This window comes from Sylvia atricapilla, chromosome 6, assembly GCF_009819655.1.
Source record: "Sylvia atricapilla isolate bSylAtr1 chromosome 6, bSylAtr1.pri, whole genome shotgun sequence".
In the NCBI taxonomy this organism is placed as follows: Eukaryota; Metazoa; Chordata; class Aves; order Passeriformes; family Sylviidae; genus Sylvia; species Sylvia atricapilla.
This window is the reverse complement of record NC_089145.1, coordinates 8,912,920-8,940,914: the sequence shown is the minus strand read 5'-3', so window position 1 is coordinate 8,940,914 and position 27,995 is coordinate 8,912,920. Positions and strand designations below refer to the sequence as shown.

General features: G+C 43.2%; 1 protein-coding gene across 7 annotated transcripts; it reads left to right on the top strand.

Annotated features, from left to right (window-relative positions):
• Positions 1 to 28: 28 nt before the first annotated feature.
• Positions 29 to 27,966, top strand: BTBD10 (BTB domain containing 10). 7 transcript variants are annotated; one of them, XM_066320579.1, is made up of 10 exons: positions 5,470 to 5,591; positions 6,224 to 6,325; positions 7,028 to 7,152; positions 19,249 to 19,442; positions 20,101 to 20,386; positions 21,999 to 22,101; positions 22,825 to 22,945; positions 23,946 to 24,143; positions 24,721 to 24,831; positions 26,897 to 27,966. In XM_066320579.1, the coding sequence occupies exons 3-10, from the start codon at positions 7,052 to 7,054 to the stop codon at positions 27,205 to 27,207; spliced, it is 1,425 nt and encodes a 474-aa protein (XP_066176676.1). In that variant the 5' UTR covers positions 5,470 to 5,591; positions 6,224 to 6,325; positions 7,028 to 7,051; the 3' UTR covers positions 27,208 to 27,966. The 7 variants fall into 7 exon arrangements, with proteins under 7 accessions (XP_066176677.1, XP_066176676.1, XP_066176675.1 ...); XM_066320578.1 differs by having other exon boundaries at positions 6,994 to 7,152; XM_066320580.1 differs by lacking the exons at positions 5,470 to 5,591; positions 6,224 to 6,325; positions 7,028 to 7,152 and adding an exon at positions 29 to 100.
• The last annotated feature ends 29 nt before the right edge of the window (positions 27,967 to 27,995 follow it).

Genomic DNA, 27,995 nt, shown 5'->3' with positions numbered 1-27,995 from the left:
TGCCACCGCCTCCTCCGCTGCGCGGGGGCGGATCTCGCGAGAGGTGGCGGCGGAGCCGGGCCTGGCGGAGCGGCGGCGGGCGGCGAGCGCGCCGGAGCCGGTGAGTGCGGGCGGACGGGGGTGGCTGCCGGGCCCTTGGCACCCTTCAGCGCGCTGTCTCGGGGCTCCCGCCGGCCGGGCCGGCGCCGGTTCCCCTGCTGCAGCGCCTTTAGGATTGGGAGGGATCCCCGGAGATCCCCCGGTGCGAGCCCCCAGGGTCGCGCGGGGCAGGTGGCGGCGGAGCGCGTCCAGGTGAGTGAGGAACGTCTCCTGAGGAGGCGGCTCCGGGAGCTCCCCGACTGCTGCGGTCTGCTCACCCCCCAGAGCCCCGCAGACAGGTCTGCCCGCGCCTCGGCAGCTCTGTGTCATGGCACGGCTGAAGTTCCTGGTTTTCGTCTTGTATTGTTCCGTGGTAGCACCTGCAGTCGCTGTGAGGCCCGTACAGAGACAGTGGTGTTGCTCAGGGCTGCCTGACAGGCGTCGTGTAATTCCTGAGCAGTCATTTACCCACTCAAACGATTTTCAGTATCTCTGTAATTCAGTATCTCTATAATTTTTTTTTCTATGTAACCGTGTTTTATTTGCAGAAAAGATCAACTGTTTATATGATAAATCCATCATAGTAGAATTACTTGTTGCAGTTGTCTGTCATTAGTTTTTTTCTTTATGTTCACTTTTGTCTGTAGCTACTGTGTGTGCGTCTTTTTCCTCTTTATCTCTAGTCCCATCCAATGTGTCACTTTAGAACCCTTTTCTTTCAGAATTTGGATCGAGCTCCATCATAGACCTCTCCCAGGTTTGTTCCTGTCACTTGTCTGGCCTCTTTGTCCAAAGGAGTGGTTGAGCCTTGTGTCTTTTTGTTCTTTATTGTTGGCTGCCTCTCACAAATTTGAGTACATGCTTAAAATCTGGCTTCTCAGTCGCCTTTTGACTGTTGACACTGTTCTCCTTACTTCTCTTTGCCGATATTCCTCACGAATCGAATTCAGTGATTCATTTAAAGAGTACTTGGCTCTGTTGTACCTTCAGCTTTGTTGATCCTTTCCGTGGAAGATGCTCTCTTTCCTTCCTAGGCTTGCCAGAGAAACCCAGTGTCACAGAGAAACAATTCAAATTATCACACTATTCAGAGTTCATAACCTGGTGGTGCACACTCGTTATCTTTTTTCTGATCTAAAACACGTGTCTCTGCATCATCTGATGTCATGGATACCTGGAATTCCTATAGCTTGAGCACAAGTACAGTCAAAAGGAACTGGATGATTTTTTCCCCTTTTTTTTTTAATCCATTGCCCTGTAGTTAAGGAACTGTTGTACTGTGGTTGGCAGGTCTCTGTGTCTTGGACTGAGTCTCTTGCAAAACATCACAGAGATTTTATTTTCTTTTCTTATCGAGCCCCAGATTGCCAAAAGCCTTTGAGTGTTACCCCTGGATTTGTACCATTTCTGTCTCCAAACCCCATCGTGCATCCTGCCTGTGCTCGTTGTTGCCCTCTGTGCAGATGGTGCTGTTTGAGGCTGCTCTGGGAAGTGTTTTCTGCACGTTTGTGTTTGTGTGTTAATGCCAGGGAACCCGGGGGTTAAGAAAGACAACAAGCTAAAGCAGCTTTCACATCCCACACTAAATTCCTTCTTGAAGCCCACTTTTCCTTTTAGGCACAATTGCATTTGAAAATGGTGAACAGCTGATGTGTGGATGACATTGTGTGTTAAATTAGTAACAGATGTCATCACTGTTGGGTTTTCTGTCACTCTGTTATAAACTGTGTGTTTTTGCAGCGTGTGTGCTTCAGGCTGGGGCTGCTTTGTCCTGTATTCATAGACAAAAATCTGAACCTCGTTCTGTGCCAGTTCCTTTCAGCACAGCTTTCCTTTAGTAACCTTGCTTAAATCTTGGCCTGGTGCTGTTGCTTATCAGTGAAAGTATGTATCTCTTTAAAATATGTGTAAAAGCTAATTTAGACTTCATTTCAGGTGTGAAAGACTGAGATGTGTTGTCACTGCTGGGTACAGCCATGGGTGCAGCCCTTGCTTGTTCCTTCAGGAGGTGTGGGTGCTGCTCTGGTGTCCTTCCTCTCCTCCTGGTGTGAAGGAGGCCTGTGCCTGCCTGCTCTCCGTGTCCTGGAGGCCACCAGGGCTGGGCCAGTGGCAGTGCCCAGGAGTTGGGTTTGCTTCCTTTCCCTGCACTCAGAGCCACGATTCTGCTTGTGGAGGGAGAAGTTGCCCCGTTCACTGGGCTTTCTGCAGGTTTCACACAATGAGCCCTGAGACAGAGGGGGAGCTGGGAGTTATCTGCTTCTTGCCTTTTAGGCTTCTCATGTCAAACAGCTGTTTTATCATGGTTTTCCTTTAGCAATTGCAAAGTTAAAGCTTGCAGGCTAGTCACTAGGTATCTGTTGTTTATGCTGCTGTAGGTGAGAATGCCATCAGCTTCCTGTGACTGCTGAGGGGTTTTTTTTTAAATTTTTTTTTTCCCCCTACTTGCTCATAAAGTTCAGGAGCTTTAATCCTGACCTGCTATGTTAATGTTGAGCCTGTATTGCAAAGGATGTCTCTGAACTGTGCTTTAATCAGTGTCAGTTTGATAATATTTCAGTGATGATAGTTTATAAAGCTGTTTTATATGGCTGAATTGTGACTGATGTCTGCACTAGTTTGCAAGAAACTCACTTGACAGGTATGGATTTCCATGGAATGTGGTGTTTGTATTATGAGCATGTGTCCTTTGAACTGTATTTCTTAATTAGGATGTAATGTCACCGTGCTTGCATTCCCAGTAAATCTGACTTGGAAGTTCCTTTTTGTTGTTGCTGCTTTTGTGCTTTGATGACTAGAGGCAGTGAACAGCAGACTGTCACCCCTTGCAGAAAGTCTAAATATTTAATCTGAGTCTTGGAGTTTCTTTGTCACAACTAATGCCGGGTTTTGTCCCTCCCGATTATCCTGGTTCACCTTTCCAGTGCACTTCTCTGAGGGAGCAGGTTAGGGCAGAGGAACCTCTGGAACCTGTCCTGCTTTTGGCAATGCTTCTGACCAAAGCTCAGAGCTGAGTAGATGCCTGAAGTATTACGTGTTAATAATTTGAATGTCGTCCTCGGTACTGACAGCAGGAGCCATTTCAGCAGGAGGTCTTTGTTTTACCTGATGAACTGGCGGCCAGAAGACATCTTGGCCCCCTGCCTCAAAATTGCAGGGTATTGTAATCATCTTTTTTAGTAAGACTCCAGATTTTTGCAGCCTGCAGGTATTCTCAGCAATTACAGTGTGACTGGCTGGCTGGAAATGCATTGATGTTGGTTCTGATTAGCTGTACTTCTTTCCTGAAAGGTTTCCAGAGAGCATTTTCTACCCCCCGCTGGCCTGCAGTGCCTTGAAAAATGCAAGTCCTGCATTTCACAAAAGTGCATGTCCACTTCTGTCCAGCACCTGATGTTGTCTGAATCTTGCTCGATCTGCTCATCAGCTTTTGTGCATTCTGTTTTGTCATGGCACAGGACTGAATATCCTTTAAGTATTATTTAAAATAATCTGTTCAACATCTATCACAAATTGGTGGGTGATACATCCTTTCATGAGCTCTTTAAGTAGTGCTGTAAACACGTTAATTACTGTGTTTTGCAATGTCTGGGGTGGCTCTACCACATCGACTTTTAACTTCTCAAACGCAGTGGGTGCTTACAATTCCTTTGTATTTCAGTAGCCTACAACTTTCATAAATTAGTGATGATTCTGCCTTCAAGTTGATGTTAGCAAATCTGAAGTGTTCTAGCTGTCTGTGCTGAAAGCTTTGGAAATTAAAGTCTGCTTCCTGATTTCCTATTATTCCCGGTGATGATTCTCTGGAGTATTTGCTTTCTCTAGAAGGGTATGAAATCATTCTTTACACCTGGAGAATTGCTAATTAGAATGTCAACCACTTTGTTGTGTGATCTGCTGAGGGTATTGGGATTTGATTCTTTATTTCATGTACTCCCAGTGCCTTTTCATCAGCATTTCAGGTGTCTTCCTTGTTTTCGTGGAAGGCTTAGAACAGTATTTGGGGCCAGGTACTCTTGGAGGGATTGTTTTTGTTTTTGTCAGAACACAGTGTCAGAATGTTCCTCAAAACGTGCTTTGTTTATTGCCTGCAGTGTGAATCCATGGGAGAAACCCCAAAAAACAAACCAGAGCTGAAACATTCTTTTCTGCTGCAGGAAAGAGTGTGTTTGCAGAAGTGTTTAAAAATTAATCGAGATGACTGGTTAGTTACTTCACAGAGTTCATACAGCATTTTCTAACTGAGAAAAGAAACTATTTTTAACAGAGCAAAACAAAAGAGTTCCTTACTTATAGCCTTAAAGGTTTGTTAAAACTTAAAATAAAATTGAGAAGTACATTTATTTATAATCTGCACAAAAGCGCTATCAGCAGTGGTTAAGGAGAAAAAATCGACTGTGTTACAGCAAATTGTTTTTTAGAGAAGTGTTAATTGTTGAGATGGAGGATGGAGGGAAGACTGTTCATACTGTGATATGCTTGGAACTAAACAAGAAGTTTCACAAGATGTAGCTTTGGACACCTGGGATTGTTTCCCTTCTTTTCGTAGCTGTGCTCTGGTCCTGAGTTGGGTGCCAGCCTGGCACTTCAGCAGTGACACTGCTGGGGTTCCCTGTGTGCTGGGAGAAGGGAAGGCTGTTGTTCATGGGAAGCAGTTCCATTTGTTTGTTTCTGTCCTTCTGTAGCATCTATTGTTTGTAAGGGCTTAAGCATGGAGCAAAGCACATGGAGGAGCTGATCCTGCTCTGAACAGGCTTTTTCCTTGGAGTGTGTGTGGACTTGCATCTTCCTGTTGAATTTTCTTTATAAGAAGGCAGGGAGTGTGAGACAATTTAAGGAAGTGGCTTTAAATTGGCCTCGCAGCTGCATTTCTCATAAAAACAGCTGCTTTTGCACGTCTTTTGAGTACAAATGCTAAATTCAAATCTTGGCCTCTATGCCAAGAGTCAGAACTGGGTGCTGGGTGCCTCTTTGTCCTAAGACACCTGCTTTGGTGTGTACCTGAGAGGATGAGGTGTCTATAAATCTCTTAGATGGTTCTGAAGGGAAGAGAGGGTTCATGCAAAGAAACAACAGCTTGTCAAGAAGCGTGTGGTGCTTTGGCAAAGCCTGGGATGGAAGCAGGGCCCAGCAGAGGTGGGAGCTGTGGTGTCCCTGGGGCATGGCTGCTCCTGGCTCTGTGTGGCACTCGCTGTTGTTGCCATGAATAGCAAGGCTCCCTGTGTACCTGGCTGGAGAGCTCAGTCTAATGAACTCGGTTTGTTTCAACTCAGGATACAAAATGTCTTTATTCTTGTACTGCCTGTGTGCATGGTATTGCACCTCAGCTGGGAAGGACTGCTCCTGGATTTAGAAACCAGCCTTCCTTCCGCTTGTCTCCTTAATAATGTTTTTTCTGTTCTGACACAGGTTGTAGGATTCTCCTTGTTTCCCCTGATAAATGTGTGTAGATCCTACAACCTTCTCTGTGTAATATCCTCACACACTGACTGTGCTTTGCTAACCTGACTTTCCAGGTAATACACAATGAAATGCTTATCAGGGCTTGCTCTTTTTTTTTTTTTTTTTTTCCTTTTTTTTTTTTAATGAGAAAGTTGAATATTTCCTGTAATTTTAAATAAAACGCTTTTTCCTTTTCCTGACTCTGTATGGACACACCTGAGCATAGGAGTTTTCCAAGCAAAGTGCATATAATTATAGGAACTGTAACAGGAAAAAGACCCAACCCTGTGGTGGAGACTGTATATTTTGAATTAAACCTGTTTGCTTGGTTTAACTGAACACGAAAGCAAAACTTGGATGCAACCAACATTTTTAAGAAGCTTGTTCTCTTCTTCCCCCTGTAATAAAAACTTTTGGGTCTAAATTTAGCCATATGAGAATCTAAATTTGCCAGGAGAGCTATTCCATTTTCCATGACTTAAAGGACAGTTAATTTGAGAAATAACTTTGTTTTAAAAAGGTCTCAATTGCTTTGGGACTCACTTCCACGTAGGATGTTTCACTGAATGTAATACAAGTCTGTTAGGGGTGGGATGAAGTAGAGAGATGATGTTTCTACAATATGTACCTTAAAATTGTAAAGAAACATAATAGACTTCCTGTTGTTTGGAAGGTTTATCTGTCTGTAATTCAATTTTTTTTTCAGATGTTTTGCACTCATCAGCTGATCACTTGTGGCTGCTTTATCGTTTTTGTAACCAGGTTGCTCTGAATTATCCAGCTCTGTTGCCACGAGTGTCACTTAGAGGTATGATTGAACACCTGTCTCTGGAGATTGGCTGTCTCTGCTGACAGGCACAGGGTGGCTTGATCTCTGAGAGAATTCTGAAGGGAGGTGAACATAACATCACACCCCACTTAGGCAAGGGTAGTTATTATATCTCTTTTTATTAAGCTTTTGTGACTTTCCTGCAAAAGTCAGTGAAAGTGGGCCATGTCAAGAGTTTCTAAGGATTGCTGTTGATTCTGTTTTGGATTGAGGACTCAGATATAAATGTTAATTCCGTTTTCCTCTTGGTCAGCCATTCAAATTGTAAAACTGTTGGTCTCTGTTCTCCACTTGGGATCCTCCTTTGAATTAACTTTGTACATGTGAAAGAAAATCACGTTATGTTTGTCTTGTGTTTTATAACCAGTGACTTTTCTGTTTGGACACAGTGAATTTAATTGTTGCAAAATTGGAGTTGCCTGCCAGCATTTATCGAACTATATTTCTTATAACAAAACACTCTTTTTAGTGCAGGTATCAGCAAAATGTGTAAAATATTATTGTCCTGCAATTTCTGCTTCAGTGTATCCTATTTCTCTGTAATCTGCATTTAAAAAAATCAAAACCTAACAACACTAAATTCTGCATGTCTGACTTTTTTTCCTGTGTGGCATTACTTAAAGGTAAACACTGCTCTCTTAATGTAGGTTGTGAGTGCTGCATGTGTGCTTTTCAGAGCAGTAGTGTGAGGAAGCTGGCAGTGGAATGGCAGGACGGCCTCATCCTTATGACAGTAACTCCAGTGATCCAGAGAATTGGGATCGGAAATTGCATAATAGACCACGTAAACTTTGTAAACATTCAAGGTAGGTGCTGTGTCCCATCTACTGCATCTCAAAAACTACACTGACAGTCCATCCTAAAGGCTACTGTATCTGGTTGTGGCAAGTCCTGTCATAAACGTTGTAATTCTTCTCACAAGGAACGCTTCTTAATTGTTTTAAAAGGTGTTTTCTGACCTGATTTGTCAGCTTCCCTAATCTGTGCTTAGATTTGTTTTGCCATGGGTTGCATTTTAAGCCTTTTCTTTAAAAAAAAAAAGAAAAAAAAAACCCAAACCAAAAATCACTAAATTCCTTGTATGCATATCAAAACACCGGTTGAGTGATCAAATATATGAATTTTTGGGGGTGCTTGCTAGAAGTAACATCCCTAAAATATGTGCAACTTGTCCATGGTGAGAACTAAGAGTTGCTTGCATGCCAGTATCACACTCTGTTGCACTTTCTTTGTTAAGCTGTTTGTCATATCTTGCTTTTGCCTGCATCCCTCACAGTAAGAATGTTTTTTTTTTTTTAAATGCTTCTTGGTTTGTCAAAATGGTGAAATTAATTAGTGTTTTTCCAGCGTACAGTGTTCAAAAATGGACTAAGCAAAGCAGTTAGTCACCTTGCAAATGTATGAGAAGAAACATATTGCTGGAAAGATTTTTAAGCATCCAAATAAGTGTGTATCTTTTAAGTACTTTGCCCTTTTAGAAGTGCTAAATATAACTGAAACATCTCTGTTAACGAGCTAAAATTGTTAGTTATTCAAGCTTTCCTCCTGGCAAGATGATAGGAAAAGAGCTAAGGAGCATATTCAATACCAGCAAATCATTTCACATTTTGGTTGTATGGATGCAGAAAAACTAAGACTCGAGTGTCGTCCAAAGTGTTCTGTAGGCAATTAATACTGTGGGTTATTTTCCTGCCATTAATTCTTGACTGCCTGTGAGAAATCCAAGAGGGCAGGACAAAAGAATGCAGCAGTAATTAAGAGGCTCACGGGGAGACCCACGTAAAGAGAGGCCAGTGCTGTGAATAATGGAGTGGTTAAGCAGAGCCGCAGAGGGTGGCTGGTGCTGCTGGTCACGGCGGGTTTGTGGAGTGTAGCTTTGTACAGCTGATGTTTTTATTCGGGTGCTGGTGTCTGGGGGAGGGCTGATGCTGCTCCGTTTTTAGGATTTGAGCATGGCACAGCCTAGGCAGTGAGTAGGACGGGGCTGTGTGTGGGAGTGGGGCTGGGCAGTGATTCCCTGCTGAGCCCAGACCAGGGGTTCAGCTCCAGCCTCCCACCACCGGCGATCTGGAATAATCCTAAAACTGACCCAGGACAGAGCAGCCCCGATGGGGCTGTTAGAACTGAAAAGGGCTCGTTAGCAGCTGCGCTCTGAGAGGTCTGACACGGGCAGACACCCGGGTGCTCTGCGTGTGACCGAATTCAGGGTTTAACAGCAAGGAGCCGGGGACACGGGCCTGCTTTGTCTCCTGCCAAGGACACGGTCTTGTTTGTCACCTGTCAAGGACATGGCTCTGCCACAGCAGGGAGAGCTGGGAACGCAAGTCTCCAGCAGCATCGTGTGGTCAAAAGGGTTTGCAGTGGAGCTACTGCAAGTCTGGTGTCAGCAGTTCAGAATTGCCTCTAATCAACGTCTTTCCTGGAGGTACAGAAGCTGCTGAGTGTCTTCTGAGACAGGGAAAACCCAAAGGTTAAACAATGGCTTCTTGATCAGTCACAGAAATTATGGTGATGAGCTGTAGTCAGTGGACAAGTCTGAAATGAAGTGTGGTAGCTGGAGCTGCAGCTGGGTAAATCCAGCCCAGAGGAACAGGACACATGTCTGACCATGTGTGGTCTGGGGTGGATTATCTATTTTGGGGAAATGTTTCAATAAAAAGCTGTGCAGCTTTCTGCAAAGATTATTTGATGCTGATAGGAGTTAACTCAAGGACTCCCATGGCCTGTGCTTTTCAGAAAAGCTGCTGTTGATCGTTTCATGCAATCTGATTTCAAGGGTCACACATCAAAAGGTAGGAAATCTATGCCTCAAAGATAATTGCAGCTATTGGACGTATTTCTGGCAAAACACAATTTGTTTCCAATGCTGAACAGCATTTTTATGGAAACTTAATGTGTATGCTAGGGATATTACACTCAAGCTACATCTGATCATTTTAATTTTTTCCCCAAATAAAGTGTTTTTGGAAATCTTTGAGAATGACATTCTAAATAATAGTTGGAGGTCATAATAGAATAAGGGATAAATAAGGATAAGTATTTTGTTACCTTATTCCTTTGAGATACTTGATTACTTCAGAGGATCTAGTTATTGGAAAATGGTGTGCTTTATTCAAAAGCCTGAACAAAACAATTGGATTTTGTGTGGCTGAATATAGACATATTACAGTAGTTTCTGACTTAATTGACCCTTTTTCCTCCAGACAAGTGAAAGTCTATGTGAAATACACAGTGTGAGGGGGAAAAATGCATTTGGAAGCGTAAGTTGTAATAACTAGAATTGTTACATTAAAAGGTTTGAGTACTCCAGTCTTGTTTGTGTTACTCAAAATACACCTTGTTATCATCAAGAAGAGAATACTTCTGGTTTGAAAAACATAATGGTGAAATAAGAGCTTTGTAATAAATAATCTCAACAAGGGAGTAATACAGGAGATAGATGCTTAGCTTGTCACTTCTTGGTGCTTTGGAGTGTTTAATCCTCCAGCCTTAACATTCTTAAAATAGCTTAGATAATTTTCTTGACTCATAGAAAACATAATCTAGGGCTGTGAGCAGCCCTGTGTGTAGGGCTTGTGTGGCAGCAGGGAAGGTCATGGGTCTGTTTGGGGCCGAGGACATGGGGCAGAGCTGTCCAAAGGGGAATGGACTGAACCCTCGTACAGGTCAGCATTGTATCCTTTTCTCTCTGATTTGGTGAGTGTCCAGTTTTATAAACCTGCCAAGTCGTGCTGTTGTTCTCCCTCCTCCTGTTTCTTACTTGTTCTGAGATGGGCAATGCAATGGTAAACTCAGAAGGGAGAGATGTGGAAAAGAAGGACTAAAAATATAATGCATATGATCCCTGGTATAAATCTGCAGAGCCTGTCAGGATGAATTTATATGGTGTTAAAGATGACTAAATAATCTTAAAAACAGTCTTGTTTGTCTATGCTATTACAGAAGATTGCAGATGCTTTTTATTTAAATACCTGAATAAGATGGAAGAAAATGTTCTGGAGCCATATGTTGAATTAACAGTGGTGAAGGTTTGAATAAATGGCCTCTGAATTCATATTTTCATTCTTAGGTGTTGCTGTTCCGTACTTTTTATTAATTTTTTCATCAGCTATTAGTTTCCCACATGTAATTTCTCTATAGTGTTGGAGTTTTTGTTGTTGGAAGACTTTGATTCTCTTGCACTGAGTGCTTTTTCTAGAGTTGTAGTGAAAAACTTTTGTCTTAAATTTGCCTCTTCCGTAAGATTTGTCCTGGATTTAATTTTCTAAATCTCCTTCTGTTTTAGTCCCTTTTGACAATTTGTTACTTGTTCATTCTGATTAGATATTATTAGATGCAAAGTCTTGCCTGCACTACTGCATTTATGAACAAAGTGTGGCTCTGCTTTGATTCTTGACTCTTTGACTCTTGGATCTTAGAAAATTTTCAGTTGCTTTTTCCATCTTGTCCATAGATGAGAAGTTACTATGCAGATGCTAAATGCTGGGATTTCCCCCCTCCCAATATTTTTGCTGACTGGGAGGATTCATTCATGGGTTGTGAATGGAAGTTTGCCACGTGTCTCAGCATTTTGTAAAGTAGATGAAGCGTCCCCAGAAGAGTCCCTTTCTCATCTGTGGAAGGGTATCAAAATGTGTACTCTGTTTTCCACTGTGGGACAGGTTTTATTTCTCTTCCTGTGATCTCTGCAGTTGAACGTTTTGCAGCATGGGACAGGCCTGTACAAGGCATGGCATGAATATAATGAGGCCTGATTTTCCATGGGCTCAGGTCATGCTGTGCATCACTTGCTTTCAGTTCACTGCAAACATTGCTGCTCCTAATTTCAGCCTGGCACTGGCAGATCAAAATGTCCTCATCTGGGCTTTGTAGGCAGCAGGATGGAAAGCCCTGAGGAGAAACTGAGATGGGCTGGGAAGAGCTGGTCCTGGAATCCAGAAAAATGGGCTGCACTCAGTGATAACTCTCAAAAACACCAATCTGTTAATCTTTTGTAAGGTACCAAATGTATGGTGATCTTGTGGGGACTGGGGTTTTTATTTCCTTTTTTACATCCTTTGTGTCTGCAATGACACTGCTTACTGACCTTACTGACACTGCTGAGAAAGGAAATGTAGCAACTTCCAGGGCAAAACCATGCACTAAATCCTCCTGAACTTTTTCAGCATCCAAATTGCCTTTCCCAAATGTTGTCACATGTTATTTGTGGTGGACTTTTGGCATAATCACTTTAGAGATGATTATGCTCAGAACTAGAGTTTTTTGATGGACAACTTTTTTCTTCGTTGTTTGTATCTTTACAGTTTCCATTCTCAGAGATTAATGGGTACACAGAGTTTGTGTTTGGTCCCAGCTCTTTTGAATCTGAACTTCTGAAGCTCTTTTTAATAAATGGAGATCCTTTCCAATTCTAAGGACAACAATATTACTCTGAGTTTCTTAGTTTGATTTTTATTCAACATCCATGTTGAAAATGGAGCAGAAATCGGTATATAAATGAAGGCAACCAGCTTTCTTTTAGGAAGGTCTTGTGTTTAGGTAGCTGGATAGAAGTCATAAGGTGTGAATGTGTTCCCTCCTAAAGGTTAAGTCCTTGCTGCTTTAAGAAATCCCTTTGGCAACTGAACATTCCACTCATGAGATCCTTTCCTGAAATGGAACTGCATTACTAAGAAGTACATTACTCATGGTTGAGAGAACCCACTGAAGACCAGAATTATGTGAATATTAAAGAATTTTGAGGGTGGAAAGTGTTGACAGAGTTTCTGCTTCGAGCTGAAGGAAGAGGCTGTGGCAGCCCCCAAATTAAGCAGTGAGGATTCTTTCTGAGGGCTTCCTTACAGGGAGCCCCAAGTAGTGTGGTTTCTGGACTGTGTCTCTTTAAGATTTTGATGGGTGATTGTCCTGTCCTGAGGGGTGGTTTTGTGGGATTTGGGAACCAATCCATCCATGGCATGCTGTTTCTATCTGATGTAGGAGTAAAGAAGAAAACGCATCCTGATTCTGCTGTGGAAAAGAGACCCCATTTAGGGAACCAGGGCACTTTCTCTTGCTGCTGAGGGACTGTTCTATTAGAGGCAAAAAATGCCTGAGAGAGGTTTTTCCAGCATGCTTGTCATTCAGCTTATTATAGCCATGTCTTCCCTGGCTTATACTGAAGGGGAAAAATGGTTTACAAGGCAGATGGATGGTTATTCTTCCCCTGGGGCAAGGAGAGGGTGTTTGTGTGAACCATCACAAACCCCGAAAACCAGGAGAAAATTCAGTGGTTCGGGTAATTGAAATTGTATAAGCAGAGATTTTCCTTCCACGTGGAAAGAGCTGACTCTTCAGCCTGGAATGCCGATGTTCTCCTGCCTTTCTAATCACAAGTCTCTTGTTTTTCCTACTGACTTCCCTCGTTATTACAGCAGTTACTTGCTGAACAGTCCTCCTCATTTCTTCAACTTGCATCATGTACGACATCTTGATTGTTATTTATTGTAGGACTTACTTTTAAGCTATTCCTCCAGTGTATTGTGACTCCTTAAAACAGCCTGCAGACATTCTAAAAAGAATCATTTAAATACAGCTGTCTCATAGTGCCTAGTTATCCTCCCGCCAAAAAATCTTTAGAAAATTTTGCCGACTCGTGTATTAAGCACTTTTTGTGCTTGGTGGGCTCACCTTGATGCCCTGTTTATGTGAAAATGCACAGTGATTTCTGATCGGTAAACATACTGATTAATATAATTAGATACTGACGATGGTTAAGTTATTACAAAGAATAGTACATTTTCCCTAGCTTCATCTTGGAAAAAGGGCAAAGCTTAAACAGGAAAAGGGAGTGCTTGTAGTTAAAAGCGGAGGTTGCGCTGTTGTCAGAAGCTGTACCAGCTGATGGCCTGAGGTGAATGGGCTTTCAGCGTTGGGCAGGCAGGGTTTCCGGGACGCTGGCGGGGCCGTGCGGGGCAGTGGCGCTGAGCTGTGCGGGGCAGTGGCGCTGAGCTGTCCGGCGCTGTGCGCCTTGCGGAGGCCGGGCGGCGGCGGCCCCGGAGCGGCTGCGGCAGCGGGGCCGGCTCCCCGCCCGCCAGCGCGGGGCCCAATGGCTGCGGGGTCACACGTCAGCCGTGCCGCACGCCTGCCTGAGTCAGGACTGCCGGGGCTGCGAGCTGCGCTCGCTCAGCCCGCAGCCCCAGGGGATGCACCCGAGAGTCAGCCTCGCCGACGGCTGCCGTCAGCTGCCGAGGAAATGATGGAGATAGCAGATATGCCGAACTTCGCAAGTAATGCCAAAGGATGCTGATCTGGCTTTCAAAGCTGCCTTTTTGGAAGGAACAGAATTCCTTTGTGCCCTGATTCCGAAATTGTTCCCCTGCTTCTGTGTTTCCTCCTTGATAGACGCGAGAGGAAGGTGCGTATTTGTTAACAGGAATAATGTGTGGGCATTATTCAGGAGAAGAATGAGGAAAAGGGAAAATACTGTCCTTTGTGTGCCCAGGTCAATTGAAATGTCTGCTGACAAAGAACAGGCTTGAGGGGGAGGAAGAGGGGCATAAGCGCTGTCGTTGTGTAAGTCCTGGCAGGATGAGCAGAAGGGATTTCTTCTAAAGCCTCGGAGCAGGCAGCTGTAACTTAGTGTCTAGATAAAGCTCTATAGCCTGATTCTACAAGTGTTGATTATGGGAATCACTCTAGCAAACGGTGGGTCTAAGTTTATATTGTAAGGAGAGTTAATAGAACTTTTAGAAGATAGATGAGGGGAAGGGGTAAAAATCTTGGTTAATTTTCCACTGCTGTGTCCTTTTCATTTATTTAAGGTTTCAGGGCAGGTTTGGGAGTAATAAGTACGTTGGTAAAGCACCATAATTCTGTGTAGACAAGAGCTGGTTTTATGAAACAAGCATATTTATTGGCAGTATTCAGTAGAATGCACGTGGAGTTTTTATGTTGGAATACATGCTAATTATTTTGGCAGTAGAATTAATTCGGTCTAATGACTTATTTTAATAATTAGTAATATATTCAAAGCAATCTGTTGTTATGTATAAAGACAAACTGAAGCTCTCCTTCCGCAGATGACTCTAAAGCATCATTAAACTGAAGAGCATTTACATTTTTTAAAAACAGCTCTTCCCTTAACTACAAAAATAGGAAGCATTACCACTATGACAAGTTGCCATTTTGTTGGTACTTTTTTTCCCCCTCCTTCACATCATATTAAATAGATTTGCTTAAATAAAACCTTGAGCTTCTTTGGTTTTCTTCATGAGGCAACTGCTTTTAAAGAGAAACCCTCGTTCCCTTGACAAAGCTTCCTTGATCTCTGTCAGAGGGGGAAAATAGTTTCTGTGACTGACTTAAAGTTCTTGAATGGATGTAGTGCACATGTTCCAATATTCCTTTGGAGCCAGGGAAAGTGAGTATTGAATTTGTGAATATTGCTAAAATACATGAATATTCATGAGGTTGTTTTGGTTTGGGCTTGTTTATTTGGGGGTTGGGAGGGTTGTTTCTTTTTTTCCCTGTAGGAAAGTAATTGATAACGCAAGATGTTCTTCTGTTTTACAAACTTTTGGGTACTAGGTGACCTTACATATATGGGGCTTTTTCCAGCTTTAGTGAATGAAGGAATGAAGGTTTAAAATGGTGTTTCCTTTGTTCTTTTTCCTCTTTTATGCTATTAAATTAAATGTAATGTGTCATTCAGCACGCAAGAGAAAATTCTGTTTATGAGTTAGTGCTGTGCTTTATGGCTTCCGCAGCCCAGAGTGCAGCTGGTGGTCGCCAGTCGAGGAATTAGTTGAAATCTGACTTTGCAAACACTTCTTTTCAGGGTGAGATGGTCATTGTAGCTTCAGATCTCTTTCTTGGAGGCTTGAAGTAAGGCTCTGTGCCAACTCCACTGGGTGCTGTGGCTGAGATTTCAAGTGAATAAAGTGTGGCAGCCGTGGCTTCCTGGCACTTGGAACTTGCAGTGTTTCACTGCTGTTGGAGGAGTCCTGGTGGTGTGTCTGGTTTGTGTGGTGCTTCTGTGGACCACAGGAGTTCCTGTTGGCCTGTTCTTGAAATGGGGAAGCTCTGCTTTGGTCAGTCCCGTGTCCAACTGGTGTAGATTGGCAGGAAACAGTGGCAAACAGCACGGCTGTGGAACTCCCCAGTGAATGCCAGTTTGTCTTGCCTCACATTGCTGCTGTGCAGTGAAGGTTTTGTGCATTCCCTGCAGAAACAACCTCCTGGCCACACTGGCTTTTTTTAGAGGGGGAAAAGAGGATGTGACCAAGTGCTTCTGTCAAATAAATCAACATTATGTGGTAGTTCTGATGTCTTTCTTTTTCTTTGAACACTTGCAACTTCTTCTAAAGCCTCTTCACAGGAAAATGAAAGTCACAGGTCTTCTTTCATATATACTGGCCACAAATGAGCTCCTTTTTCAGACTAACAATAGAGCAGCTCAGGGACACAACTTTGCTAGTCAAGTATCATAGTGTAAAGCTGATGTCTGTCTCTTCTGACATGCTAAGCTCCACCTCTGTATTTTCTCTTTGTTCAGATTTAAACTCAAATTAGTTTTCTTGTTCATCGTAGAGCGAAGTTGCTTTTAAAGGGTAGCACTTAAATGTTCATGCTATTGAACACATGGAACTTCACGTTTGTCAGGTACATATCCAACAGATCAAAGAAATGCTTTTTGGGAACTGTGACTCAACAGTGATGAGATTTAAGATTGGCATTTTTAGATGGCTGTTACTAAGATGAATGAAGATTCATGATTCAGCCAGTGTTTTCTCAAGCCAAACTGCTTCAATTCTCAAAAATCTTGCAATTTTGGCTTGCATCTTGTGGCTAATAGATGATGCGTCAGTCTCACAGTTAGCATTAATCTGTACATTAAAGGAGAAAAGTACAACACAGAAGCAAGAAATGAGTGCTGTGGCCAGCTGCAATTTAAACAGCCCTTTGAAATTATTTACTGATCTGTGTGTTTCAGAAGCAGTTGATTTACTGTTCAGGGATTGTGTCCTCCTCCAGCTGGAAGCCTCTGCCTCTCCCGGTGTGGTGTGCTGAGCCGAACTGATGGCCCAGGCTCTGCCAGGATGGCTGTGGCTGGCGGCAGGAGCAGGACAGATAATCCCTGAGCTCTGCCCCTCTCCTCCAGGCTGGCTGGCAGCAAAGCAGAAGTAGCCCCAGTGCCGTTCAGGGAGGTAGAGCTGTGCCTGACACGGCCCTTCCTTGGGGCACGGCTCTGGAGGGAGCGAGGTGGCAGCTGAGTCAGTGTCGCTTCCTGTACCACCTGTTCTTATCAGCTCCTCGGAAAGAGATTATTAACTAGGGCTTGCCCTGCTTCACTGGCAGCTCTGAATCACTGCTTGGAGGGTAATATGCCTTTAGATGGTTTTCTGGATTAAGAATCACATTTTAATTGCCTTCTCTGTTAAAGGGGAATTCGTGTTTGCTCTGCCAAAATACGTGATAAGCCTGCATCCCATTACAGCGGTTCAGTTTCATTTTCTAGCGTGTTTCCCTTATTTAAAGCAAATAGAGCTCTTCAGTTTCTGAGAAACAGTGAGTCATGCATTTTGATACTATAAAATGTGACACCTGCAAAACTCTGTTTTCTCACAGCATGGCTGGAAATGTTATCAGGTCCAGGATCAAAGCTGTGCTTCAACAGAGGCCTGATCACATGAGGCTTTATTGGGATTTGCAGAGATGTTTTGTCACCAGACTGCTACGTAGGTGTTTGAGTACTCCACACATACACACCCCCTTTTGATTGTACCATAGCATGCAAATATAAATGCTTCTTTTTAAAAAAAAAAAAATCACCATTTTTTGGAAGTTTAGCTGTAGTAGTAATGAATATTGTTCTGTTTAAACTGGGCCTAGACTTTGGTCTTGAATTTGAGACTGTGAGCCATGTTTCTAATAATTGATGGGCGTATTTTGTATTTATTAGAATAGTTATATTATGTATGTATGTATCTGTCTCAAAAGGAAAGGTGCAAAGGTTCTCCTAAATTGCTGATTTTTGGAGGTTTGCAGATCTCACTCTTGCAAATTTTTGCACATTTCACTTTGAAAATAAAGAATTTACCTTTCTCTAATAGAGAGCTATAAGAAGTAAGGAGATGTGTTAGTCATGCTGAAATGTTTTAAATTTTAATACCTTCAGAACTGCATTGGAAGTCCTCAGGAAATTTCCTTTTAATGGAAGTGCTTGGATCATTATTCTTGGACTGTAAATCTGAGTGTTTTCATCCACAAGCAAGGCTTGCAGTTCTTTTCCCTTATTCAATAGACCTTTGGCTGACTCCACATCCCAAAGATGCATTTCTTACTGAAGCATATTTTAAGCTTGGCAGGGAACAGGATTGCAGCAGATTCCCTCTGCACCAAACTTGTGCTTTGTCGACAGGAGATCCTGCCCTCGTTCAGGCGGGGAGAAGCTCCCGTGCCTTAGTGAGAGGTACATTTCTGACTGCTTGCCTTGTGCTAAACACTCATCTGTCACAGCCTTTTTGTTCTCAGTAAAGCTTCTCTTCTTATCAATCACTGAAACCTGAAACTGCAGCATCTCATGCTAATGGAAAGCCTTGATTTTTTTTTTTTTTTGGTCATTACTTCTAAGCAACCTAAAAAGAGGACACTGCTCAATCTGCTTGTCCAGTGAATGCTTTTATATTTGTTGTGCTTGTCTTTGGCCAGCACTCTTACCTCTGTGTGTTCTCCTAAAGCAATTCTGCAGTCATGATTTCAGGTCTCTTGGTAGGAGTTATGGGATCTGCAGGCTGCAAGCAAGTGGGGCATTGACGTTCCTCTGGGAAATCATGACTCTGCTTTGTCTGTCAGACCTTATGGCTGTGCAGGCCTCTGTCTGAGTTATCCACTACCTGAGGCTTTGGCAATTTCTTCAGTTAAACCCATAAGTTAGGAGTGTTGTCATGCCCACACATGAACGGTAAACAGCAAAGGAACTGCTTTAGGAATTGTGGTGGGGTGCAAGGACACAGACATGTCTGTGCTGTCCAGACATAAATTTGTCTCTTTAAAAGAGTATAAATAGAAGATATAAGGATTTTTGGTAAATTCAGCGATAGCTGTTACAATACGACGATAGCTGATTTTTAATTTTTGGATAGCTTCTGAGAGTTGTGGGTCTCAAAACTGACTAGTTTTAGTAATTGCAAGATGTAATTGATAACTTAAACTGAGTAATGTAACAATCACAGTCTAAAACATCTTTAACTATTATATTAAATGTGCTAGTTTGGAACAAACATCCTACTTGATTTTGACAGTCTGGTAGGTCATGGCTTTGATAGTATAGTTCATGTTTGCTGCCTGGGTTGTGGTGGCTTGCTATTGTTCTTTTTAAGGATAAGTGAAAATTTAAAACAGAATGTGCAGAAGCAAACTCTTGGCTGGCGTGTCTTGATGTATCCCCTCATTTAAGACTGACTACCTTTGCAAAGGGCAAGTTGCAGGAAGAGTGTAAAGTCAGCCTGTGGTCTGAGAAGGTTTTGTCAAAATAGGTTCCACTGGAAAAAAAAATGACGCCTAACTTCTAATTTCATCATTTAATTAGAACATTTAATTTAACAGTAAGAATCAAAACAAAATGCTCGTTTGTATTTGACCTACCTGTTCTGGAAGAGATTTGTGTGAATGCATCTTCACAGGAAGGTTCTCCTGACCAGGTGCTGTCTCTGTAAATCACACAGCAGCAAACAGGTAATTCCTGCTGTCTGCTTAATATTCCAAGTAATTGTAAATACAAACATGAGTAAAACAGAGAAAATGGAGCTGGATAATCCTAATCGTGGAAACATGTCCACGGAGTGTGAATGCCTTGAAAATTTCGGTGTGTAACGTCTCTGAAATTTTGAAATGCTGAATGTGTCACTTATTTCTGTTTTCAGCACCTCATCCCGTGTTGCTAAAGGAGTAGACTACACCAAGATGAGCCTGCATGGTGCCAGTGGTGGACACGAGAGATCAAGGGACAGGCGCAGATCCAGTGACAGATCCCGTGACTCATCCCACGAAAGAGCAGAATCTCAGCTCACTCCGTGCATCAGGAATGTCACTTCACCAACAAGACAGTATCATTCTGGTGTGTGCAGATCTCTGCCATTTCAGGATTAAAATTCTCTAAGTTTGGGTACTATTTTGTTAAAGGAATGCAATAAAAAGTGTTATTTGTTGATGGCACAACAGACAGATTTCTTACGTGTGCCCTGGGCTGGGCATACTCTTCTTTGATAGGCTGTAACTTTTTTTTTTTTCAGTCTGCAGTGTGTATTCCTACATTCCTCTTATTTAGTTCAAATCACAAGAACAGTCTGATTTTTAGAAGATAATTGACTGAATACTTCCCCTTTACTGTGTAGGGTTTAGGTATTTAGAAATAGAGGAAATAGGGATTTTTTTAAGTGGCAAAACCTCGTTTGTTTCTTTGAGATGTAGCACCAGCTGTGATGCAATAGCTTCTGCATTGAGTTCCTTTTTCAGTGCTTGAGTAGTAAATTTTCTTTGTAAAGACTTTTGGGGAAGGTGAGGTGGATTTGATGTCTAGGCGATACAAACTTCAGAATCTCATAAATGGGCAGTTATTTTTGAAGGTTTTTTTAACCAGAATAATTTAACCAAAATAATTTGTACTTCTGTAATTCATATGTTTTGTGCCTAGAAAGACTCAAACTACGTAGAACTCGCATAAATCTCTAATTTCATTTTCTGCTTTTTCTCCTTCTACCTCATCATCACTAAAGACCGGGAGAAGGATCACAGTTCATCTCGGCCCAGCAGCCCCCGGCCCCAGAAGACATCCCCCAATGGCTCTGTTGTCAGCATGGGCACCAGCAGCAGGAACAGCAGCCAGTCCAGCTCAGATGGCAGCTGCAAGGCTGGTGGGGAAATGGTGTTTGTGTATGAAAATGGCAAAGAGGGAGCTCGGAATGTCAGAACTTCCGAGCGAGTAACGCTCATCGTGGACAACACCAGATTTGTTGTAGATCCTTCCATCTTCACTGCACAACCTAACACAATGTTGGGCAGGTTTGTATCTTTCTTGGTTTGTTTTTTTTTTCCTTAGTTCCCAACTGCTATAGAGAGCCATAAATCCTTTATGGATATTTAAACTGTTTAAACAGCTGTTGGACTCATATTACTGCAGTTGATCTTGCTAATGTTTAATATTACCAGTTTGCAAATGTCTTTAAGTAAAAATCAAATGCAAGTTCTCTGGTTTTGGCAGGGAAGCCAAGAGATGTCTGTTACCTAGAGATGACAGCTGATAAATAAATTACCATTTCATGATGTTCCCATTTCTTTCTGTCTTCCTGGGCATGGCTTCTGTGTTGCATCTGCCTCATTCTTCCTAATTTTTAAAGTTAGGTGCTTCGTAAAACAAAGTGGCATAGTGAGTGTAGACAAAACAGCAAGGAGGAAAATCTTGAAGGAGTTTATTTTGCTTAGTGAGCCTGCCCTGACAATGTTCAAGCTCAGCCCATTTATCTTCTGAAATGTCAAATAATCAGTATAACAGCCTCTCCTCAGCAGAGAGGCTGAATGCTCAAAATGATCAACACTTGAATGCAAGTGCACAATATGTGTGTAATGTTTTCTGTAGAAACTATTATGAGCAACATATTTAACATTTGCTTGGTGGGAAAAGATTCAGTTCTTGACTTGCTCAAATTCTGGTTGGTTTTGCCTTGTCCAAATGCAGAGGGCACCACTTAAAATCTTGCATCAAGAAAGGAAAGAATGATTTGTCTGTGTTGTTTTGGATTTGGCTTTTTCATTAAAATACAGCTATCTCTCAGCACATAAGGATGTAATCATATTTAAAATACATGTATATAAATCTCTTTGCCACGGTACAGGTAATAAATGTGATTAAACAATTTTTGCTCTGTTTAAATCACCACAGTGTGAGATAAATAGTACCTTGGATCCCTATTTTGTGAAAAGTTGGGTGAGTCACAGAGGAGGCAAGAAATGCTTCTCTGTCTAAACTGTCAAAGGAAATAAATGGAAATAAGAATCAATAGAATTAAGTAATTGTATATAAAGCGCTTGTATATATATAATACAATACATGCGCACATGTAAATATCCAGGCAGACTGAAAGTGTATCAGCTGAAAAAAAGCAATGAAATAGTTTCCTTTTCCATGCCCAGCCTCAGAGTAAGTGGTGCTGTAATGCACTGGATTTTTTTGTGCATGTGTGATGCCGAGTTATTCTCCCTTTGGGACTGGTTCAAGGAACAAGCTTATTTTATCCTCTGCTAATTGAAAAGTAGGTTAATAAAGATATGGAATTACTGCTCTAACATGCAGGTTATTTATAAGCCCACTTTCCCTCAATGTCAGTCTGCAGGACACTAAGCAGGAACAGGAGGTAAAAGTAACTATAATAACATATTATTTGCCTTAAGCCTGTATCCTGTTAGACTGCCTTTTTCTAAATATTATTTCTTGAAGAGTGGTCAGAAAAGACATGTCAGATCATGAGGTGAAAAACATAATCCCAGCTGAACAGAATGCACTGCTTTTCCCCTGTAGTTTTTGTACAATTCCTTGCATTTTATTTTTCTTATTTACAAACAAACAAACAAAAAGTAGTAAGGAATTCTAACCCAAATTACTTTCATTCTTGAGCAGGATGTTTGGATCAGGCAGAGAACACAACTTTACACGGCCCAATGAAAAAGGAGAATATGAAGTTGCTGAAGGAATTGGTTCCACTGTGTTTCGTGCTATTCTGGTGAGTTTTTAGGGGCAAATACTGTTAGGACAAGCACTGTTAAGAAGTAAGACTTCTTGGTTTAACCCAATTCGCTTATCCAGCTTTTGGGGGTGGCAGAGATACTGCTCATATTGTGTAGTAGAGAGGGGAAAATGCTTGCTGTGAACCCACTTTTCCTAGACATGAACATGTGACAGTCAGGGAGGGAGAAAGTACACATGAAAGAAATCAAAAATTGCTGCTGCCAGCAATCAGTTCACCTTTTCCTGTGCATTTAGTTCACCAAATTCAGGTATATTTTTCCCTTCTAGAGCTGAAATTAGGTGAAACAGACTACTGGAAGTGAACTTCCCACAGCCAACAGGAGTAAAGCAAACTTCAGTCTGAGATGGAAATGGCCCCTTATTTAATATCCACACAAGGAAGTAGAGAGCTGCTGGGTTGCTTTGTCAGCAGACTTGGAATGGGAAGAGCTCTGTGAAGTATGGATAAAAGGCAGCAAAATTATCAGTATTAGTAGTTGTCACTTAAAAACAGTTTTAACCAGAACTCACTGCTCTGAATGCAGCTCTGAAAAAGGATAAATTTGAGGACAGGAAGATTCACAAAGTTTAACGTTTGTTGCTGTCCTACATTTTGGGGCCTTTCTTTGTGCAGAAGGTATCATGAATGAATTGAAGTGCTTCTGTTGGTGGATCTTTCTCAGTGTTTCACTGTGTTTTTTCTCGGTGCATCCTGCAGGATTACTACAAGACTGGGGTGATACGCTGTCCTGATGGGATATCTATTCCTGAGCTGAGAGAAGCATGTGACTATCTCTGTATCTCCTTTGAGTATAGTACTATAAAATGCAGAGATCTGAGTAAGTACAGAGTTTATTAAAATAGTTGGAACTACACAAATTGACCTGAGTGTGCGTGTGTTAATTCTAAATCATGTCCTTTAGTAAGATAAAGAAGATGGCTGGCACTACGTGAATAAAATCCATCCCTTTTTATCTCTTATGTAATAAAGCCCTGAAACCATTGGCTTTCTGTTCTTTGAAAAATAATGTCAGATATTTCAGCATCCAGTTCTGTGCTGTGGTCCCCCTGTGGAATACTTAGCTCTATGATTGCATTTGCAGTACAGATACAGTAACGTTCAGTGGTATCTTTTTTTGCAGAGGACAGGGAGGATAATTTTTTCAGCTCCTTGCTTAGGAGAATGAGGCTGTCTCCCTGGTGGCAGTAGCACAGCTTTGCTGGTGGAGTGGGCTGCTCCAGGGTTCCCAGCACGTGCCCTTCTCTCCAGCTCCTTCCACTGAGCACAGCCCAAGCTTTGGTCTGTGCCTGTGCTGTGCTCTCCCTGTGTGTGCAGTGCAGGGCCAGGCTGTGACATTCCTGCTGGGAATGCTGTGCAGGACACCTGTGCCTTCCCCAGCAGGGCCACCCACCCTGCCCGAGCTCTGTCCTTACAGGGATTTAGCAGCTCCTGCCACGAGGGCTTTGAGAAGCTTTGGTTTTAAGCTGCTGCTTATGAAACGTGGGTTGTATGCCCTGCTCTCTCAGCAACTGGTGTAAATGATGTTTCTTTTAGGAAAATCAAGAGCAGCCTTGCACAATTACCAAATGTTTAGCAGTAGTAAAACATCAAGGAGGTCTCAAAAGTCACTCATTTGTCTGCCCAACACTATGTTAATATCTGCAGGACAGGCTGGTCAATATTCAAACAAGGTCTGAACTTACATAAGCTTATAGACCAAGTGTCTTTACACCTGTCTGCAGTAATACTACAAGATAAACAGATCTACTCTTTCTTATTGCTGCCTTCATCTCTTTACCAAGCTCTCAAATGTGCCTGTGCTTAATATTTTCTTCTAGGTGCTCTCATGCATGAATTGTCAAATGACGGTGCTCGCAAGCAATTTGAGTTTTACCTGGAAGAAATGATTCTCCCATTAATGGTAGCCAGTGCCCAAAGTGGGGAGAGGGAGTGCCACATCGTTGTGCTGACAGATGATGATGTTGTTGACTGGGATGAAGAGTATCCCCCCCAAATGGGAGAGGAATATTCACAAAGTAAGTTTATCCTCATTGTTCTCACCAGGCCACGCTGTGGCAGAGGTAGCAGTGAATGTGCTGATTTAAAGTTGTTGTACAGAAATAAAGCTCTTAGTTCGGTTAGTCCTGCCTAATATTTTGTTTCACAGAAGCATATGTTGCTTGTTATGTTCAAATATAATTAAAAAGAAAAGCTAATTTTTATTATTAAGGTATTGTCAACCAGTGAGGGGGAAGAAAATACTTCTTCAGGAAGAGCTTGAGGAGAGAAGTGGGTAGGAGTCATGTTGACTGTGGGAGAACAACTAGAGGCTTTTTTGAGGAAAAAAAGAAGTGTTACTATTTTTGGAGTGTTACAGTTGTGTGGATGGTGAATTTAAGCACCTGTAAATGGACTGTATGTCCCTGCAAGATGTGGACCCAACCCATTCCCCAGTGTCTTCAGCTGTTTTTCTCTTGAGTTCCTCCCCCTCTTCTGAAGTAGAAATACTGGAGTAAAGCAAAACACTGGAAAAGATAAACTTATGTGTTTCAAGGCTAGAAGGGTTAATACTTGAATACAGGGATTTTTTTTCTCATGAAAATGTATTTTTAGTTATTTACAGCACGAAATTGTATAGATTCTTCAAGTACATTGAAAATAGAGATGTGGCCAAATCAGTTCTGAAGGAAAGGGGGCTCAAGAAGATCCGACTGGGCATCGAAGGTAAGGGAAGCGTTGCTGGTACTCTCCTTCAGGGTCTGCTGCACTTCTCTGCTTTATAGCTTTCTCTGTAGCTGGAAAAGCAAGGGGTTGGTGTTGTCTTTCCTGCCGAGGCTTGGTGACAGAATGGCAAGAAGGGCATGGTACTGAGCTAGAAAACCTGATGATGGGCTCCAGACTGGTGCCCAAGTTGTGTCTGCCTTTCTACTGCCTGCAGGACTTGCATCTCATGCCTTTTGCCCACACAAAATCTCAGTGCTGTGTCTGAGTAACACTGCATTTGTAAACTTTGGATATTGTGTTCTTGGCCTGGTATCCTTTCCCAGGGTGTGAAATGAAAAATGTGCTAAGTGGCAGGCAAACGTTTTCTTTCAGGAAGTACAAAGGTATGCAGAGGATCAGTGAAATACAAAGAAATACTGATCTGAAATAAACATCATGTAAGTTAGGAGGCTGCTCTGTAAAATCTCACTGAGTAATCTGATTTTTATCATAAGAACTAGGCTTCTTTGCATTACATTTTTCTTCTGATTGTTGACCCAGATAATTTAGAATCCAGCCTTTATAATTAGCAGGATTTCTATCATTCACTCACCAAGTTGTCATAGTTACGTTTGTAATTTGCCAAGAAAAAGCAAATGCTTTTAACTGGTGAGCTCTAAAATAACTAATTTCAGCTGAACAAGGTGGGAGCCTTTTAGCTAAACAAGAACTGGCCCTGCCTGTAATGCTAATAGCACATTATTTCTGCTGGCATTTCTTACTTTGACAAGAAACAGCTGTGGCACCACACTGTGATGCTGGTGCCCTGTAGTAATGTGTAAAATGGACATTATTGTTGGGGGAGAGGTGACTTAAATGCAGCAAGATCTTTTGCACTGGCAGCGCTGATGGGGCTGTGCTGTGTACAGTCAGTGTGATGGGGCTGTGCTCTGTTACAGCATTGCTGATGGGGCTGTGCCCTGTACAGTCAGTGTGATGGGGCTGTGCCCTGTACAGTCAGTGTGATGGGGCTGTGCTCTGTTACAGCATTGCTGATGGGGCTGTGCTCTGTACAGTCAGTGCTGATGGGGCTGTGCCCTGTACAGTCAGCGCTGATGGGGCTGTGCCCTGTACAGCATTGCTGATGGGGCTGTGCCCTGTACAGTCGGCGCTGATGGGGCTGTGCCCTGTACAGCATTGCTGATGGGGCTGTGCCCTGTACAGTCGGCGCTGATGGGGCTGTGCCCTGTACAGTCAGCGCTGATGGGGCTGTGCCCTGTACAGCATTGCTGATGGGGCTGTGCCCTGTACAGTCAGCGCTGATGGGGCTGTGCTCTGTTACAGCATTGCTGATGGGGCTGTGCCCTGTACAGTCAGCGCTGATGGGGCTGTGCTCTGTTACAGCATTGCTGATGGGGCTGTGCCCTGTACAGTCAGCGCTGATGGGGCTGTGCCCTGTACAGCATTGCTGATGGGGCTGTGCCCTGTACAGTCAGTGTGATGGGGCTGTGCCCTGTACAGTCAGTGTGATGGGGCTGTGCTCTGTACAGTCAGTGTGATGGGGCTGTGCCCTGTACAGCATTGCTGATGGGGCTGTGCCCTGTACAGTCGGCGCTGATGGGGCTGTGCCCTGTACAGTCAGCGCTGATGGGGCTGTGCTCTGTACAGTCGGCGCTGATGGGGCTGTGCCCTGTACAGTCGGCGCTGATGGGGCTGTGCCCTGTACAGTCAGCGCTGATGGGGCTGTGCCCTGTACAGTCAGTGTGATGGGGCTGTGCCCTGTACAGTCAGTGTGATGGGGCTGTGCTCTGTACAGCAGCACTGATGGGGCTGTGCCCTGTACAGTCAGTGTGATGGGGCTGTGCTCTGTTACAGCATTGCTGATGGGGCTGTGCCCTGTACAGTCAGTGTGATGGGGCTGTGCCCTGTACAGTCAGTGTGATGGGGCTGTGCTCTGTACAGCAGCACTGATGGGGCTGTGCCCTGTACAGTCAGCACTGATGGGGCTGTGCTCTGTACAGTCGGTGCTGATGGGGCTGTGCTCTGTACAGTCGGCGCTGATGGGGCTGTGCTCCTCTTTTTCCAGGGTACCCCACGTACAAGGAGAAGGTGAAGAAGCGGCCGGGCGGGCGGCCGGAGGTGATCTACAACTATGTGCAGAGGCCGTTCATCCGCATGTCGTGGGAGAAGGAGGAAGGCAAGAGCCGGCACGTCGACTTCCAGTGCGTGAAGAGCAAATCCATCACCAACCTGGCGGCGGCGGCAGCGGACATCCCGCAGGACCAGCTGGTGGTGATGCACCCCACGCCGCAGGTGGACGAGCTGGACATCCTGCCCATGCACCCCGCCCCCAGCAGCAGCGAGCTGGAGGCCGAGGGCCAGAACCCCCCGCTCTGATCGCGCCGCCCCCCACAAGCATGCTCCCCACAGTGACTGTTCTCAGCTCATCCCACACTGCAACGCCAGTTTCTCATTGTGTTCCGGTGTTTAGGATATTGCGGCAGGGCCCTGGCACGGCCCCAAGGGAGGCCTGGTTGCTCTGGGAGGGGCGCAGCTCCGGCGCTGGGCTCGGTGACGTTCGTGTCTGTGTTTACCAGTAGGTTTGTGACGTTGGTGACTCGTGAGCTGGCCTGGCCCCGCTCCGCGGCCCCGGCCACGCTGTCGTGGCACAGGGTCAGGAAAGCAGAGTGGGAATTGATAGCAGCACTTTACAAATGGTTGAGAAATGGAATTTGAAGCCATTTTTTATAAATGTATTGCACAATACTAACAAAGTGCTTCTATCAAAGGTATTAACTGTACATAGTTTTGCTCTGAATAGATTGACCCTTTTGAAGTTATTGTATATGGTTGAGCACAAAACTACTTACTCTTGGGTTTTTGGATTGAGGACGTGATTCAATGACCCACGTAACATCTTGTTCAAGTTCTTTAGTGAATTTTTTCACTTGTTTGCAGCGTGAGCCATGTTCAAAAATTGTGAACAATGGACAGGGGCTTTATCTTAAATTTTGCCTTACCTTAAGCTGTTCACAAATATTTATTTAATACATTTTTCATAAGTGTCATGAAATAGGAAAATGCAAATGGTTCATTCTTCATTTATTAATGATTGTAAACAAGTTTTTCATGCAAATAAAGTTTCCATTATTTTAATGGGCTTGAATTATCTCTGAATTATGCAT

Bases quoted from the DNA above. Each gene is read 5' to 3' on its own strand.
- BTBD10 (XM_066320576.1), top strand. From the start codon at position 13,615: ATGCCAAAGGATGCTGATCTGGCTTTCAAAGCTGCCTTTTTGGAAGGA. The intron at 22,102-22,824 runs GTGAGTTTTTAG...TGCATCCTGCAG, and splicing joins CTGTGTTTCGTGCTATTCTG to GATTACTACAAGACTGGGGT. The intron at 24,832-26,896 runs GTAAGGGAAGCG...CTCTTTTTCCAG, and splicing joins GATCCGACTGGGCATCGAAG to GGTACCCCACGTACAAGGAG.